The 14963-nt window shown below is 39.6% G+C and overlaps 1 protein-coding gene across 1 annotated transcript in view; it reads right to left on the bottom strand.

Annotated features, from left to right (window-relative positions):
- The window catches only part of LOC126418922 (cellular tumor antigen p53-like), an 84931-nt gene that overhangs the window by 55009 nt on the left and 14959 nt on the right, over positions 1-14963 (bottom strand). The window contains exons 3-4 of the mRNA XM_050085944.1: positions 10808-10993; positions 1672-1858 (exon numbers count right to left, since the gene is read on the bottom strand). Coding sequence (XP_049941901.1) covers positions 1672-1858; positions 10808-10993 — 373 coding nt within the window. The remainder of the gene's footprint in view (positions 1-1671; positions 1859-10807; positions 10994-14963) is intronic.

The raw sequence follows: 14963 nt of genomic DNA, 5'->3' as shown, positions 1-14963 counted from the left end.
TGTGAGTACTGGGCGTGAGCCGTGCTTCGGTAGCTCAGTTGGTAGAGCACTTGCCCGCGAAAGGCAAAGGTCCCGAGTTCGAGTCTCGGTTGGGCACACAGTTTTAATCTGCCAGGAAGTTTCATATCAGCGCACACTCCGCTGCAGAGTGAAAATCTCATTCTGGAAATATGGAATTGGTTCACAACTGATATGCAAGGCAACAGGCAAAGCAGGTCTCTAAACATTAAAAAGATAAAGATTATAGTTTAACTTCCCACTGATGATGTCTCATACTTTTAGATGACTGGATGGTGATTTAAATCCCTCTCCTTCTGAACACGGGGTAGATCTGTCTTAACCACACCACCACCTAGATCCGAGCTCTCTGTACGATTAAAATGTTTAATGGTCAAAACACTTATTATGCACAGGAACGTACACTTGGAGAGTGTGACTCCAGAATGGTATTTGGGAACATGATAATGTGCTGACACAAGATCTGACAACAATAGTTTGAAAACGCTCCGTGGTTCGATAAAGCTGTTCTCCACATTAATGGTTTTATAAATTAACAAAATTCCCACCATTGGTTTGAACAGGGTTGTAAAGTAAAGAAGAGAAGCAAACAAAATTTCTAAAAGTGATTATATGGTGGGTAATGACATCTAGTACTGCTCTCAACTCATATCTGTTACATGAAGTGAAGGCTACTGACAATTACATCCAAATGTGAAACAAGTTTGGATCATATTTTAATGAGTAGTTAGCCAACAAGGCCTTCATCAAAAATAGACGACACACACACACACACACACACACACACACACACACACACATACACACACACACACACACAGCCTCTGGCAGCTGAAGTCACACTATGAGCAGCAGCATGATGGGAGAGGCAACTGGAAGGGGGGAGGGGATAAGGGGGTGGCTGTGGCAGGGAGGGGGAAGGATAGCAGGGTAGGGGTGGTGGGCAGTGAAGTGTTGTTGGGGAGCATGCAGGGCTGAGGTAGAGAGAGGGTGGGGCAGCTAGGTGCCGTCCGGATGGGAAGGGGGGCGTGGGGGGGGGGGGGGGGGGGGGTTAAGCGGAAAAGGGGAGAAGTAAAAGACTGGGTGCATTGGTTGGTGGAATAGAGGGCTGTGTAGTGCTGGAATGGGAACAGTGAAGGGGCTAGATGGGTGAGGACCATGACTAACGAACACTTTGGTACCTGTCTTGAATTGCAAGATATGTAACCATTTTCTTATCTAACAAGGTATATGTACACAAACTGTTAACACAGCTTTTACAACCGCTTTATATTAAAATTTTAATGCGCAGTTTATTAGTAGACACCCACACATGTATAGCTGCTGTCGCACAGCTCATAATATATTGTTCAAAGCCAGTGACGAACTTAAGCTGTGTATAAAAAGAGAATAAACCAGCTCAATCCTGTAAGAAAGACACCAATTGTTACTAGAAACAAGTGAAAACCAATCTTTTCAAGGTAGGTTACGGTGCATAATTATTTGTAGAATATTTGATCCTTTTATTAATTTTTCTTCACATATTTAGGTTCGGTGAATAAATCTTAAATACTAGATACAATTTTCTAAATTTGTCATCCTTTGTGAGCCAGAAATACAATCAACTTATCAGCTACACTAGTTTATGCATGAGAAGACTACTAGTCATGTTACCTTTTCCTTCCTGAGTGTCAGATGCCACATGAGTTAAGCATCGCACCACTACATGCTGCTGGTCATTGGAGCTTACATACACTGGGAGAGCGCGTACGTACAGATCTGTGATGTGAGGATTCAGCCGAAACTTCACTGGTACATTTTTGTTGATATTCACAAATATCTTATTCAGATTAGCTGAGTACTGTGAAACAATAGTAGGTTCCAAATTAGTGATAAGTAAAAATGACAGAGGTTGTTATCAAATTAATGGATACAGGTAATTGAACAACACGACTTTGGCATTCAACTACTTTCAGCCACTTGTACAACAGCATTTCACTGCAGAATGGATGCATACAATGTAAGTATAATTGCAGACAAATTATGTATCATACTGCAGGTCCTGAAACTGACCCAGCTGCTCCAAAATATCCATTTACGACGATTGAGGTTGCCAGTTTAAATGTTACAGTTCATATGTACATACGTAAAAACTGCATGTCAATACAACTAACACAGCTAAATGAAGTCTGAAATGCAACTGCTAATGTCAAGTAATATTGCAGAACACTATATATGAAGCTAATGTACAACCAGATACACAAATATATTTCATATATATACAGCCAAAAAGGGAGAAGGGGAGAGGCGAGGAGAGAAACAGAGAAGGGGAGGGGATGGGAAAGAAATAGAGAAGGGGATGGGAGAAGAGAGGAGAGAAACAGAGAAGAGAGGAGAGAAACAGAGAAGAGCAAAAACCGTAGGTGCATTGACAGAATCAAAGGCCAAAGGCCTGTGCAGTGCTAGAGTCGGAGCATGGAAGGGGATAGGTAGGTGGAGAATAGGGGTTAGCCAAGGTTGAGGCCAGAGTCTTATGGGAATGAAGGATATGTTGTAGGGATAGTCCTGAAGTGTGCAATTCAGAACAGCTGGCGTTGGTAAGAAGGATTCAAATGGCACAGGCTGTGAAGCAGTCACTGACGTAAAGCACATTGTGTTGGGTAGCACGATCAGCAACTGGATGGTCCAGCTATCTCTTGACCACAGTTTGGTGCTGGCCTTTTGTGCAGTCAGCTAGCTTGTTAATTGTCATGCCCTCATAAAAAGCAGCACAATAGTTGAATCTTGTTTTGTAGATCATGTGGCTGCTTTCACAGTAAGCCCTGCATTTGATTGGATGGGATAGGAGACACCTGTGACACAACTGGAGTAGGTGGTTGTGGGAGGATGCATGAGACAGGACCTGCATTTTGGTCTGTCAGAGGGACATGAGGCGAGGGGTGGGGAGCAGGACAGAAAGGGGGTGGACGAGGATATTGTGTAGGTTCTGTGGGCAGCAGAGAACCACTGTGGGAGTGGTGGGAGGGGGGGGGGGGTAGTGGGTAAGATATTTCTCATTTCCAGGTGTGATGAGAGGTAGTTCAAACTCTGGCAGAGAATGTGATTCGGCTTTACCAGTCCTGCATGGTACGGAGTTGCGAGAGGCGTGCTCTTTTGTAGCCGAAGTGCTCCTTTGTAGCCGAACAGTGGGTACATGGGAGGTGGTTGGTGACTGGAGAGACAAGGCATGGGAGATCTGTTCCTGAACAAGGTTAAAAAAGAAATGGCTCTGAGCACTATGGGACTTAACATCTCAGGTCATTAGTCCCCTAGAACTTAGAACTACTCAAACCTAACTAACCTAAGGACATCACACACATCCATGCCTGAGGCAGGATTCGAACCTGCGAACATAGCAGTCGCGCGGTTCCAGACTGAAGTGCCTAGAACCGCTTGGCCACCAGCGGCCGGCTCCTGAACAAGGTTGGAAAAGTAATTTCAGTATGTGAGGACCTCAGTGATGCTCCTGGCATATTTGGAGAGGCATTGTTCATTACTACAGATGTGACAACCATGCATGGATAGGCTGTCTGGATGGGACTTCTTGGTATAGGATGGGTGGTAGCTGTGGAAGTGCAGGTATTGTTGGTGGTTGATAGGTTTGATGTGGACAGAGGAATTGATATAGCTGAAGGTAACTTGCTGGACTGATAAGGACCAGATGAAGCAAATGGAGGACAGCGTGTTGAGGTTCTGGAGGAAAGTTGATAGGGCTTCCTCATACTCGGTTCAGGTCACAAAGATGTTATCAATGAATCGGAATCAGATGAGAGGTTTAGGATCCTGGGTGGGTAGGAAGGATTCCTCTAGATGATCCATGAATAGGTTAGCTGAGGATTTTGGCATGCAGGTGGCTATTGCTGGACCATGGAGTACACTTCTCTGACCCCTTACCGCCCAGGTCCAAAGCAACTGAATAACATTCTCTGCCAGGCTTTCAACTACGCATCATCATGCCCTAAAATAGGGAACATCCTCCCCACCCCATCTACAGTAGCCCTCCTCTGCCCGCCGAACCTATGCAATATCCTTTGTCATCCCTGTCCACCCCTTCACCAAAATTCTTTAGCCCAGTCAGGGAAGACCAAACAAGGTTGACAGGAGGAAAAAAATTCAAGTAGTCGCAAATTTTTGTACAGTGGTAGAGGTGGGTGGGGGGAAGTGTAATGAAAAACAAACATACTAAAAATCTTGACCAGTGGAATGTGGGCATCGGGTGGTGGTGGTGGTAAAAGTAACTTTTTTGTTTTTCTTGATTAATTCTAAAATTGTGGCTGCTATTGAAGATATTTCCCAGTATAAAACTAAACTACATTAAATTTCCTATCAAAAAGGTCCTATTCATTTTTTGTCTTGGACTAATAGTTCTTGCACTACAGGGGATGGGAAAAAAAAAATCACAGATTATAAAAAAAAGTGTTTTAATTGGTATAAAATGAATGTTTATTGTTAAATAAAAGGAATTAAGAACAAATGGCTCTAAGCACTATGGGACTTAACATTTGAGGTCATCAGTCCCTAAGAACAAATATTAAATGTGTGTACCATATCTAAGTGCATGAGAACCATATTAAGGGATATATTGTTTTCTGGGGCTGTAACAGGGTGGAAATGGTGCTGGGGGTTAGAGCAGTGAGGGAAGGTAGGTCCTCGGATTGTGGTCATGTTTCCCTCCTTCATAGGTCTGCAAACTGAAGAGTGGACAAGTGATTCCCAATCTCTCTACACCACTACAACAAAAAATTAACTACAGGGTGTTTCACAAAGTTATACTGCCACTGCCACAGTTAGCCTTGTGAATCACTGGCGACACAGTGCACTGACGCTCCCATGGGTTGTTTATTTTCTACAAAGTGTGTTAACACAATACTGAATACATATATAAATTGTTAATATTAGTAACAAAGGAAATTGATATGGATAGATTCTACATAAATCACTGTTCTGAGCTGCTAGACGGGAAATTGATTCTTAGTCATCCTATACTGTAGTTGTAGTGTTCTCCCAAGAGGGACGACTTCCTCCTCCACACACGCTGCTGGTTTTCAGTTTACAGATAGACTACATCTCCCCAGCATTTCCTCTCCAGTTCTCTTATGAACTAGACAAAAAATTTCACTGAGCCTATGTTTACACAGTGCTGTTATTTTCAGTTTACTGGGTGAGTACTATGTGCATTTGTTACACGAGTTTTATGTGCAATACTTTCCTATACACAAAAGCTAAGAAGTTCTTAACTTATAAGTGTGATGATGTCAGTGAGCTACGTACTGTTGATGGGGAAGGGATTGGATTGGTAAATGTGATACCTTGTTGCTGTCTGTTGTTGACAGCCTATTTTAAAGCCATGTAATCATGTTGCAGTCACCTAGTGGTATTTTAAGGTATGACCATAAAGTAACTGCTTTTCTCTCACCCTTTATTACTGGTAGACTGCATATACATCCAAGAATTCCTGGCACTTAGAGTAAGCTGCACTGAGTGGAGCCACTTTTCACATCAGCAGCAAACCTTGCAGGGTTGGTGTCAATACACCTGATGGGATAGGAGTAATAATGTTGAAACCTACAACAGTAATTTGCTGTAATGCATTGCTTGACTTATGTTGAAATATCTGAAGTTCCATAACAGCCAGGTGAGCCACTTCTGTTACGGTATAGAGGGAGCTAACTGGGGCCTCTGGGTCTCTTCATATACTGGGAGAGCTGAGACTGGAGTGATGCATTTCACACCCCTCACTCTGTGAAATGCATTCCAGACACTGATAGTGGAGACTACTAAATCAGCATTGTGAATGCCTATTGCTAGCATGTTACACTTGGAACAGGCTCTTCATTGCGGTACACAGTTGACAGCTCCAGCTGTGGTGCTGTTTCACGTAATAGCTCGCTTAACAACTGATAATACAAACTCACTTAACAAACTGAAAATAGCTCCACTAAATAAACAAGAACTTAATGAAGATGATTCACAAAATCAGAAGAGAGCACTGGACAGGAAATGTGGGGGAGGTATAGTGTGTCTGTAAACTGAAAGGTGAGGAACACTTGTGGCAGGGGAAGTTGTATTACCAGAAGGGTGCTACGGCTGTTGTACAGGATAGTAATGAAGAATCAATTTTCCCGCAGCAGTGTAGAACAGTGTGCAAAGCCTTACATACAATCTACCCACATGTGTTTCTTGCATTAGTATAGCAATTCACATCTGTATTCCATAAAGTGTTAACACCCTTTGCGAAAAATGAACACACTCATGCATGTCTGCAAACTGCATCACCAGTGTTTCATAGTCGGTAATACTTTGTGAAACACCATGTAGTTGCTTTGTTTATGTAGTTCAGTAGAGAGAATGGAGAACTGTCTGTTCACTCTACAGTCTGCAGACCTACGAAGGAGGGGAGTACATTACCAGAAACCGGTGACTTTCCTACCCTCAAGCTTCCAACCAACACCTGGCCTTCCATTCCACCCTGTTACACAATTTACCCCCCGTTCTGCACTTATATATGGTATACACATTTAATATTTGTTTTTTATGTATGTCATTTAACAATAAACAATACTTTTTGCTATTAAAAGCTTATTTTTAAAAAACTGTGACGTTTCCATAGCCTGCAATGCAGAAAATATTAGTCCTAGATAAAAAAAATGAATAGGACCCTTTTTGCAGAAAATTTCATGTACTTCAATTCTGTACAGGAAAAGTTTTGCTAGAAACTATGGTTTTATGAGTTAATCAACAAAAACCTAAAAAAATAACCTTTAAATGCTCTCCCTGATCTCCTCCCCCCCCCCCCCCCCCAGCCCATGTTCACACCCCACCAGTCAGCATCTTTAGTATGTTTTTTATGATGCTTCCCTTCAACAATATAAAAATTTGCAAATACAAGAATTTTTTCAACTAATTTTCTTTGTTGACTGGGCTCTCTATTTCATATCCCTGCAATAGGCCTAGATTAAAGATTTCTCCCATACATCTTCCAGTCCTGTCATAGGCATACCCTATCCCATCAAAGACAGCGTTAACTGTGAAAGCAGCCATGTAATCTTCAAACTTAGCGGCAACCAACATGCTGCTTCCTATGAGGGCACGATGATAACGAGCTGTCTGTCATCATGAATGGCCAGCGTCAAACTGTGGCCCAAGAGACAGCTGGACCACACAGTTGCTGAATGTGCTACCCAATACAACGTGTTTCACTTTGATAACTGCTTCACAGCCTGTGCCCTTTGGATCCTTCCTACCAACACCAGCTTTTCTGAACTGTGCAGATCAAAATTCTCCATACAACCTATCCTCCATCCTGGCCTCAACCTTGTCCATATCCTTCACCTACCTCTCCCCTTCCATGCTCCCACTTCAGCATTATATGTACCTTTTATTCTGCCAGTGCACCTACAGTCTTTTCCCCCTCATCTACTCTACTCCTCCCCTCTCTATTTTCTGCCTCTCTCCTTCCCTTCACCCTCCCAGCACAGCCACCCAACTCTACACCTAGCAGCACTATCCTGTCCACACCATATTCCTCCATGCTCCCACAAACAGCACAAGATTTTTCCCCACCCATACCTTGCTATCCTCCCCCCTCCCCTTTGCCACCATGCTTCCTCCCTACACCCACCACCCATCCTAGATTACTGCTCATGTTAAACACACAGTCACAGTCAGGGCACAGCAGTCAGAGACAATGGCCATGTGTGTTTATGACTTGTGCTTTTGTGTGTGTGCGTGTGTTTTCTATTTCTGAAGCAGGACCTTTTTCCCCGAAAGCTGAAATGTTTAGTTGCCTTTTTCATTGTGCCTGTCTGCATCTCAACACCACCTCTATATGCGGTGGGTAGCAATCTATCCATTTCATAATATTGTTGTTGCAAAAATAAGTTAGTACTCGAGTCACTGCTTCTAATGTTGCACCTTCAAATGATAACATGTAGTCATATTGTTAGCACATTTGCTAGAAGTCATCTGGTTGACAAAGTTTATTTACTAAAGTAATTCATTTTCTGTTATGTGGTGGAGTAGTACTTTGTTAGAAGTTTCATTGTTCCAAAAGTCTTCCTCCACATCAGAGTGTAGCAGAAAAGTACTTATTTATTTATTATTATTTATTTATTTATTTTATTTATCCATCCGTTGACAATAAATATTGTATGGATGTTGTCAAGGGTACATGTACGCCATTTCAAAGAAATGGGACACAAACAATTTATACGTAAAAAAGTACAAAACAAAATAATACCATGAAGTTAATAATAATAATACAATGAAATTAATACAGCCTATATACATCCTTGCTTGTTATTTCAAACGCATAGTCTGTTTTTCATAAGACTTTAGTTTTGTCCTCCCTAAACAGCAAGTCCTTATATACACAACACTGCTTAAGTATATACTACATCACACAACAGCTATCCTTTAAGTATGTAAATGTAATGAATGATTACGTACAGCTAGAGTATTTTCCATTTTGCCTTTATAAATATCATCAGAAAAAATTTATTGACCTACATAGTCATTTACAGAATAAAAACATTGTTCTACTAGAATTTTTTTAAATTCTGTTTTAAATTTGTTATCATCTTCTAACTGCCTGGTGTTGACTGGCAGTGTGTTGCACAGTTTTGTACCGATATGACTCACATGCCTTTGTGTATTCGTTCTTTTTGTTCACAGAGTATGGAGTGCTGCACTATTATGGGTATTGTAGTTATGAAAGTCAGCATTTGTCTGAAAATCTGCAATGTGGGTCCTGACATACAATACATATTTGTATATGTATAATGATGGTATAGTAAGTATTCTAAGCTTTTTGAATATGTGTTTGCAGTGTGTCTGTGGATGACTGTGAGTTATTATTCGGATGGCCCTCTTCTGCAACAAAAAAAATTGTTTTAGGCACCCTGTTGTGGAACCCCAAAATATTATTCCGTATGTGGCAAGAGATTGAAAATAGCCGAAATATGCCATTCTGGCATCCTCTGAGGTACAAACATTTGCAATAATTCTGAAGACAAAACAGGCTGAATTAAGTTTCTGTGCAAGTTTTATTGCGTGGCCATTAAAATTTAAGTTTTCATCCACATCAATCCCCAGCAATTTTGTGGATGTCACACTGTCTAAGGCTTTGTCACCCCACACCAGATTGAGATTTACATTTTGACATCATATCCCAAGTTGCATATAATTTGTTTTATTTACATTCAATGTCAACCTGTTTGCATTGAACCAAGAGTGGATGTAATTTAGTACTTTATCAGCAGTTGTTGGTAGCAATTGCTTTGGTGCACTTATTATCACACTAGTATCATCTGCAAATATTATTGCTTTGGCTGCATCATCTGAGGTGTGAAAATCATTTATATAGACAAGAAACAATATAGGCCCTGGGATACTGCCTTGTGGTACTCCTATTTCTACATTTTTTGCCTCTGATACTGAATTTATTTTGTGGTTGGAGTAAGTTGATGTCAGTTTTGCTTGCAAATCTTTACAGAATAGTGCATTGGACGTTGTGTTGTTGCTTTTATTGCAGCAACCATATAAAAACAAAACTGGAGGCATTATTCACATGTACTGAGGAAAAGTGAATGAGGAGAGCTGATATTCCATGAGAGTTCAAAACAAGCAAACCTGCATCCTTAACAATCTTGATGTGGTCTGCACTACTGTTATCTTACTGCCTGCATTAGTCTGTTTTCCTCTACAAGTTCGGAGTTACGAAACCGTTAAATCTCCCTTCCCCCCCCATTTCCCCTTCGTTTGCAACTTTACAACATGGAAGATGACTTAATATAGCTTCCATGTGAAGCACAGACAATAGGTCTGAAGATTTGAGCCTCAAGATTGCTGAGTTGTTAGCAAAATATTGTCATTCATTCCTTTATTTTAAAAGACAGTAATGCTCAAGCATAACCATGACAGTACTACCAAAATAAGTTTTGAAATCTAGCAGTATTACAATACTGACACTATTTGCAGAAGCTTAACAAGCAATTTATTTGTGACAATACTGACTTGCAAATCATAGATAGCGTTCAACAGTAAGTGGGATGTTTGACACAGTGTGTTATTCAGAGTCACAGGCTGCATTTTCCCTGGATTTTTTAAAAATACTCACAGTTTTGTTGTACGTAGGTGGAATCAGACCAACAAAAGACTGCTAATACCAATATATCTTTTAATGGCCCACTTCAAGAGAAAACATAGGTTTGATTTTCTTTTAACACAACATCTGAAGCATATTTGATGTGCCTACTCAATAATGTTATATCATATTAGTCTGGTTTAATATTAATCTGAAGTAGATGTGTTGATAGTGGCATGACTAGACATGTCTTACAGCACTAACTACAGTAATCACCAGAAGATACTGAACTATTGCTTCAAAGGAATACTGTGGGACTTAGATAATGCAATCTGAAAGCCAAGCTGGGAATGTATTTGCAAATTTACATAGTTGTGATAAAAACTGTGACAAGTAATCAGGAAAATTTACTTTAAGTTTTATAAATGAAGAGAGAAACATTTCTACTTAACAAGCAGGCAAACACAGAAAGAAACATTCTCTATCTCTGCATCAGAGATTAATTTTCTGGTAAATCCACAAAACTGATCTCAATAGCAAAATATTAAATCATGATCTAGTAGTCACCTGCAGATGTTTTATCAGTTAACTATGCTTTTCGGTAACAAATGGGATGGCTGAATGAAAATCTGGCAGTTAAATTAACTTTTTCTTACAACAAAACCAATCTTTAGGAAGCATACATACTAGGCAGTCTGGCCCATCAGGGTGTATCTGTGCTGCAAAATTATAATCACCCGCAAGTGGAGATACACTTGGTAAGGCACAAGTTGCAGATGGAACATTTCTAAATCCAGCATTCTGTGGATCCTGCACCACTAGAGACTGTGGATTTAAAAGAATATCTCTTGTGTCAGGAAGATCCCAGTTAACCTGTGTAAAAGAAGTCACTTTTTTAAAAAAAATAATCTCATCACATATTGTGAAATATATCAACTTACCACATATGCTATTAATTTCTTCAGATTAACTCTAGCTGGTAAGCTGTGATATCAATCCACTGGTACAATCTACTAAATTATATTTTGGAAAAACAACATTTTATGTAAATATCATATTTATACAATAATTAGATGCACATTTCTTTTATAAAAACTATTTAAAGTTTACAACACAATTCTATGAACTCCATACGAAATCACTATTTATAATAATGGAAACTCCAAGGCAAAAGAAACAAACAAACGAATAAATTCAAAACCAGCAACAATTCACATGCAAATGAATGGATGACAGATACATTTACAGTTAAAGCTTGTGAAATAGAACTAACTTTCAAAATTCTGCTCTATTTTTATAACTACACACACTCTCTCTCTCTCTCTCTCTCTCTCTCTATCACACACACACACACACACACACACACACACACACACACACACTATTTTCTATGGCAGTGGAAGTACTGATCTGTATGCAACAGTAACAAAGAGAAACTGACAAAGAATGTGTAATGAAGCACTGGGAGGTAGAAAAGGGAGAGATATTAATCCACTGCATGTGTGTGTGTGTGTGTGTGTGTGTGTGTGTGTGTGTGTGTGTGGGCGCGCGGGCGCAGTCTCGCACACGCACGTGTGAGTGTAGTATGGGGCATAGGGTGTACTGCAAAACTACAATTCATTTAATACGTGATTCATCGATCCATGTTGTGAAGAAATTACAAGATATGGAATGTGTCAGTTTCACAAGTTGTTTGTGGATACTTTCTATAGCATTGCATAAATAGCACTAACCATTTCATATTAAAAAATGTACAAGTTATGTTCTATTACAAAAAATTAAATTATTTAAATATGTTGACAATAAAAAAATAAACATGCACACAAATAAGGATTTGGGAATGTATCTGAGTGCTAAAGGTTCATGGATACAATGCACTGTGGTTCAGGAAATTTTCTATAGTGTAAACTGAGTGTTGCAATAGGAACTGTCCTACGTTTATTTTTAAACAAGAACTTATCCGTCCTATACTAAACACTTAATTTGTGAAAGGAGTGTATTAAAATGTTATAGCAACTGAAATTAAACACCTTAATACCATAGTAAGGTTTGTTATGTTCATAGCGGATATCTTCATTTGGTCTAGGATCACGACTGTGATACACACTATTAAGTGGCATACAAATCGTGCCTGAAACATAAATCTGGTGACTTGATGTGGCCACCATTTGGAAATGTTTTCAAACATGGAGACATCTACCCATAGCAGTTTAGGTACAGATCAAAGGAATCAATGTCTGAGGCCAGCCTTACCAGCTACCCTGTCACCGTTGCATTGTGCTAGCGTTTGTTTGTATCTCACATTGTGTTGGCTGTTGTTTAGAGTTGTATGCTATCGTGCTGTGTTGTGTTTTCGCTTGATTTTTCAGGAAGAAGAGAGTGTGGAATGGATAAGGCACCAGACTGTTGAATTTTAGCACTTTATAAGGCTGTGGACTGCTTATGGAACACACAAAGCAAGCAGTACAAGAACACTAACAAAAAAACGATGTTCTGCAGAAAAAAAAGAAGAGGCTAGTGTCAAGCAAATCATCATGCAGTGGTGCAAACACTGCATATAAACCTACATGGTTTGGTTATCCACTGCTGAAGTTTCTTGACAATGTTCATGAGCCACAAGAAATTACAGACACTGTGGACAAAGAGATACAAAAATTATTCTTGCATGTCTTTATTTGTATTTTATATTGTACTACAACATTCACCCATAGTTATTTTGTCATGGTACACTTCCTTGTGGGCTTAAAAAATTATCTGCAAACTCACCTCGAAGTGTTTGTGTTAGATGATTTCCATGCTATATGCTGGAGTAAAGTAAAAATCGATGCAGTGTCATCTTGTCTTCATGTACCTGGGATTATCTCACCTGTTTGTGTTTCTATATGAGGAACTGAAGCTTTCTTGTGGGCTATATTGGTTCCTTGCTTCAGGATTTCACCTTAAAAAAACTGTGGAGACACATGTATCTAAGGGTGACAGTTCACGCTTCCTCTGGTTGTGGCAACATAGGGTTTTGGAATGGAGAAAAAGAAAGCCGAAGCCATAATGCCAAATGTGTTCTCCACAAACATTCTAGCCTAAGACAATCAGTAATCAAAAATTCTTCCTTTTGAACCTTGAACATGCCTTTCTGGATATAGTTTCATATTGTTTTCTTAATGGAAAAATGTCATCTGCCTCGAAGCAAGCACTGTGCTTGTGGCAAATTCCGTTTATTTTTGTGAATCAGTTCACTTATGGTTGCATTCTTGAATACACTGCCATTTGAAATTCTTCCTTTGCAGCCAATATCCGTGTACAAAAAGTTGCAGCTGGTGTCAATGACAGCAAGCAGCACAATGCTAAATGCCCTGTTGTAATTGTAAAATTCACTCCCACTAGCAACAGGGCACTATAGGACTACATGCTTCCCATCAATTGCTCCCACACAATGGGGGGAGTGTGAGAACACACTTGCTATTTCATGCCAGTCATTTTCTGTCATTGGCATCTGAAAGAAATTTGCTTTTAGGTTTAAAAGACTTGCCACAGGGAGGAAACAATGACAAAGAGGACATCGGTGGCATTTCTACATTGACTCCTCTGAGAGAAAATTAAGATGTGTGGGTGGAAACCAAGAGAGTGGGACCTATAATGTTGTTTCTCATTTATTAAATAAAATGAGGGGGAGTTTAGTGACAAAGACAGCACATATGGCCAATATGTGAAATCCATCTGCGGAAACTGCCCCAGGTGTGATGAGCAAAAGCTGTGGCAAAGCTCAATGATGTGATAAAAGAACAAATAATCTATTTTGAGAGTTTGAATTTATCACTGGGTATGGACGTGTCAGGGTCACGAACAAATAGTGTTGATTCTTGTCGCATTTATTAGAGAAAGTGACAACGCTGTAGAAGATTTCTGTCGATCATACAAAAGAAATGAAAATTACATAATATGCATCTTTCACAATGCTTTTCATTTACTTAAGCTTTACGTAATCCTTCAGTACTACTACTACTACTACTACTACTACTACTACTACACAAACTTCAGGCACTATTTTATATACATCTTGCTTTGAAATATCGAATACATATGCAAGACTCTGAAATGAATCTCCAGTTGCCAAAAAACGAAGAGTAACAGCAAGCCTTTGATTAACTGTAATTTCCTTCCTGAAATTTATATATTTTTTTGAATCAAATGATGCCATCATATTTTCCAGAAATTCGAAATCAGTAGATGATCTCTGAGTGAAGTCACAGAAAACTACAGGTCATTTCCATATCCACCCTCAGAAGCAAGTTATTCCTGCCCGTACTTCTGTAGCATGTTTTTGCCCATTGATGACTTCCAGAATTAACAGTGCAGCACAACATATAATTACAATTCCCTTGTAACTCAACGTGACACAGCAGACGATACAAAAGCAATATGACAAACAGTGTTGCAGACAATGTGAATATACAATGAGAAATGTTTGCTGCCAGTGTGAACAGAAACAGAGACAAGAAACAAAGTCAGAAAAAGTTACAGAAACAGAGACAAGAAACAAAGTCAGAAAAAGTTGCGAAACACTGCAAGAAACAATTTTTCCAACAGAAACTTGTTTCCAGAGGCAGTGTGTATGTGGCTTTATTTTTAGAGAGGGACCTTTTTTTCTTTATGAAACACATCATGGATAATATACATCGTGGAATCGATTTCTGCATGTGGGTCTAGGGTGGAATCCAGATGTGCTTCTTACGACTTCGCACGTAGCACTTTTTGAGCCAGCGATTGTGTAACACTTCATTTTTAAAATGGATGTGAAGTAGCAGCTGCTGACCTTTCTTGGAAAAGTTATTACTTAAATATCGAA

This window comes from Schistocerca serialis, chromosome 9 (genome assembly GCF_023864345.2).
Source record: "Schistocerca serialis cubense isolate TAMUIC-IGC-003099 chromosome 9, iqSchSeri2.2, whole genome shotgun sequence".
In the NCBI taxonomy this organism is placed as follows: Eukaryota; Metazoa; Arthropoda; class Insecta; order Orthoptera; family Acrididae; genus Schistocerca; species Schistocerca serialis.
Note: the sequence above shows the minus strand (reverse complement) of the source record. Positions and strands in the feature narration are given on the sequence as shown.